The sequence below is a fragment of the Lytechinus variegatus genome, chromosome 4 (genome assembly GCF_018143015.1).
Source record: "Lytechinus variegatus isolate NC3 chromosome 4, Lvar_3.0, whole genome shotgun sequence".
Classification (NCBI taxonomy): Eukaryota; Metazoa; Echinodermata; class Echinoidea; order Temnopleuroida; family Toxopneustidae; genus Lytechinus; species Lytechinus variegatus.
This window is the reverse complement of record NC_054743.1, coordinates 22,124,134-22,128,231: the sequence shown is the minus strand read 5'-3', so window position 1 is coordinate 22,128,231 and position 4,098 is coordinate 22,124,134. Positions and strand designations below refer to the sequence as shown.

The following is a 4,098-nucleotide window of genomic DNA, read 5'->3' as shown; positions in this document are numbered from 1 at the left end:
ATCGTGAGAAGAGACTTGACCTAACAAAAATATAGGAGAGAATGTTTTTTATGACAATAAACGCAATGTCATGGCCTTATAATATAAATATATCATATTGCTTTATATTCTATGAAATGAAAACGTGAAAGAATGGTAAAATTATGTAGATGTGCTTCAAAAATTATGTAAACACATTTCTTTTCTGGTAGATTATGTGAATTAATTTTGGGCAATTATGGGGTAGCTAAATGAATAGTCTCATAAAGGAAAATGATGATAAAACAATTGCGAGATTCATTTCAGTTATGATCCATTATTCACTGTCTTTCAAATAAGCCCGTGTGTCACCTTTCCATTAGATTACAGTGGCGTAATGACCCAAAAAATTTGAGGGGGCTAGATATATGGTGTATCGCGTAAACTTCATAAAGGGGTGAGAGCGAGCGAAGTCAACGAGCAAAAATTGCTACATTATTACCAAAACATGACATATATTCAGAAAAAAACTGAAATTTCACCCTTCTCTCTTTTCTTTTCTCGTTTTTTTATGGGAGGGGTCGTGATTTTCTGTAGTATACTGCAAGATGGTGAAATCATTTTGAAAAATACACATAGAAATACTTCGTTTGCAATTGTATTTTTTATTAGTAACCAATTTGTGCAATACAAATCTGTTAATCTGACCATGATATCCATTTCTCTAAAATGCAGTCAATATGTATGCATTCATTAAAATACATATTCTATTTTTCTGTAAGCCTACTTATTTTGATTCTAGCACCCGGAAGTGATAATAATTTGTGCCGGTCGTTCAGTTTACGAACAAGCCGCACACATCGCGTTCGATGGTCGTCCGAGTACGCATTTTAATCAGTCGATAGTTTGCATCGCCCGGCATTAGTCGACGAATACCTCAGCTGCCAGCATTCGCTCTCATGCGAACAGTGTGTGGGATATTTTTAGAACGGCCTTCTACCGCACTGCCCTGTAATAAATGCTGCACGTCTTCTTATGCAATAGTCATGCTATCTACTGATGTACTGCTGTGACTTTCATTGTAAGCTGATGGGCTCTCTGCCATGTGTCGGGAGGATATAACCACCTTTTTGGAAATAAGTGGAATATTATAAACGCTGTGAGTGTAACACCATGGAGATTCGCTGTTGGATGCCTGTTTTATTCCTGCTGTGCGTGATCACTGCGACGAGATGCCAGACTACTGTGGATGCTTCTTCTATCTCCATGGGGGAGCATCCCCGTGATACCGTAGGAGTGGTAGGGGGTATTGTAACGTTCAGATGCGTGGTGCGCAATAAAGGTGAGCATTCGGTCTACTGGTTCCGACATGGTGCCCATAAATACCTCAGTAGGGACCGTCGCATCTTTCACCTCGCCGACATGGCAGGATTCATGAATCGGATTTCCATCCAAGGCAATACGGGGTACGGTGAGTTCAATCTCCGAATTTCCAACGTCTCACTTGCCGACAATGACCAGTACAGCTGCATGTATTTTCTTGGGCAGCAGTTTGTGGGGATGTCGGAACCGGCTTCCTTGACGGTTTATATGCCACCGACTTCTAAAGGACCGAACTGTGAGATGCAGCCACCCAACGATGCGCGGCCAGGGATGAAAGTGACAATGGTATGTACCTCGACAGGATCGCTACCGTATACCAGACTAGACTGGAAGAATCGTGTGGAGATTCTACCGGGTACCCTGGTACAAGGACCACGCCCCAGAGCGCTCTACGAAGTGAGATTAACAGATATGGATAACGGAGCTACCTTTACATGTGAGGAGTCGAGTCCTGCTTTGTACCAGCCGCGGACATGTTTCCTGAAGCCTTTCTTGATACAGACCAACGTCACTGTTATACGTGAACCTGAGAGCATCAGTACCGGAGCGGACGTGGTGGTCAGGTGCATTGCCAAAGCCATACCAAAACAGGTGAACTACACCTGGGCTATCAACAACCGAAACCTCACTGTCACTAACGACCCCAGGATCAAATTGGAACAGAATGGCAGAGTTCTCAGGATCATTAATGTCAAAGCAGAAGACAATGGAACCTTGATCACTTGTTCCGCGAATAACGTCTTGAATCTAGAAGGGTCGGACTACACCTCACTTACTATCAACAGCGAACAACTGCAGAGTGTTGCACAGACAGGAGGATCCTCAAAGCATATTGGTATAATCAGTGGTATCGTCGGCACCTTAGCCATTCTCATTATTGTCGCTATCCTTGCGGTGAGAAAGAAACGTCAGATGTTGCAGGAAAAACCTAGGAACGTCCAGCGCCAGCCTAAGCATGTGTCTCGACTGTCTGGGTTCTCTGATTGTGAGTACCTTGATGATCAGGACTTCGGAGGTGTGGCCATCTGTAACACTCCTCGAGATGCCATCGCGGAGCATCTGAAAGAGAACCCTGAGGACAAAGGTCCGAATGATGATGGCGAGACAGCAGCGAGGGTTCTTCTAGTGGCTGGTCCACCACCTAGGCCAAAACCACCCAAAAAGCTGCCCATCATCAAACCGGTTCTACCTCCAATATCCCCTGTTATGCCAATGCGTGCGACTCCTCCTCCCCTTTCCCCTTCGTTGCCTAGCAACGAGATGCCAGCATCCCTTCCCCCAGTGACTGAATCCCGTCATAGTCCCGTGAAGACTTTTCCCGCGGGTAGGCTCCCGGGAATGCCGGGTAAATACCACGCTAAGGGTCCCTTACCACGCCCTCCCAGACCCCCAACCTCACCCAGGCACCATCGTTTTCAAAGGAATGAATCAGATCTCCTCAGGTGTTAACACACGTGATATAATCCTATACCATGGTGACAATCAATGATGATTTTTGTATTGTATTTTAACGTTATACTCATGATTTGTTCAAAATCTGATATGTATATCTGCTTTCGTCTTGTATTTCATTTTGCGGGAAAAACTGTTTTCTTTGAATCCCCCTTCTCTAAAATGTCTATGGTTTCGTGCTTGTTAGCTTCCCTTGCTTGAAGTAAAGTAAATGAGCGTATTATTTGAAGGTAAATGCATAGACTAAGAATAAATTTATCTTGAATCATCAAGACCTGTTTCTCACCCATGTTTGTTCAGCTATTTTATTCATAAAGCTGATCGATATAGAAACCACAGATCAGGCTGTAAGTTGTAAACTCAATGTGTTATTTAACATTTTGATTTGTCTTTGTAACCAGTGCATTTCTAGAAGTCATCAAACACTCTTTTTTACTGATGCATTTAAACTGTTAAAGATGAACGGTAATCAATATTCATGCTCTCCTAGCATGTCAAAGTGCAGATTACCCTAGGCTTAGAAGGAGTTTCAGTAATTGTTGAGCAGACAATTAAGCTTATTATTTGATATCCCGGGTTAATATACACTAATTGCTACTTGCCAATAATGATAGTATCTTGCGTAAACCATTATGACATCGATTATGGAAGACATTGGAATGGTCTGTCTCTCCTTAGCTTAACCCTATAGTTTCCAAATCACCAAACTCCTGTCCTGATCAGGAGTGTGAGATCTTTCAACCTCTCATGTTTGACATTGTTCAAACAAGCAATATTTTGTCTAATTTGCTCAGTTTAGATCCAGATGATAAGTGTGAGGGGAAAAAGCTTTTTATGCTTAAATCGCAATGAATTTATCACGTTAATTTACACTTCTACAAGCTTTAACATATTTGTCAAAAGCATCATTTTGTAGGACTTTAATATAAGAATTAGAAAATGGAAAGGAGGATAAATGTTCCTATTTCTTTCGCCCATTTATTTTTTTTTTTTACTCCAATTAGGTATCCATGCAGTTAATTACCTATTAACTATTATGTCCATAATGCATTTTTCAGAGAGGAGAGATAGAATGTATTTGATACTAGGAGGGGACACCGTGTATTTTGTTGACCCTCTTCATAACCCCTCTCCATTCATAAATCGTCTACATCTATTAATCTTCATTACTAAGCCCGTGTCACATAATGACAGTTAAGGTAATTATATAATAGGACGCGGATATCCTGACTTTGAGGAGTGATTTACAACAAGCAAGGATCTAGAGCTTTCTAGCCAATTAATTATCAGGAATTATGCAGAAAG

General features: G+C 41.5%; 1 protein-coding gene across 1 annotated transcript; it reads left to right on the top strand.

The window, feature by feature from the left end:
- Nucleotides 1-867: 867 nt before the first annotated feature.
- LOC121412890 (cell adhesion molecule 3-like) lies at nt 868-2,790 on the top strand. The gene has a single exon (XM_041605652.1). The coding sequence runs from the start codon at nt 1,132-1,134 to the stop codon at nt 2,788-2,790; it is 1,659 nt and encodes a 552-aa protein (XP_041461586.1). The 5' UTR covers nt 868-1,131.
- The last annotated feature ends 1,308 nt before the right edge of the window (nt 2,791-4,098 follow it).

Coding starts and splice junctions, on each gene's coding strand:
- LOC121412890 (XM_041605652.1), top strand. CDS start 1,132: ATGGAGATTCGCTGTTGGATGCCTGTTTTATTCCTGCTGTGCGTGATC.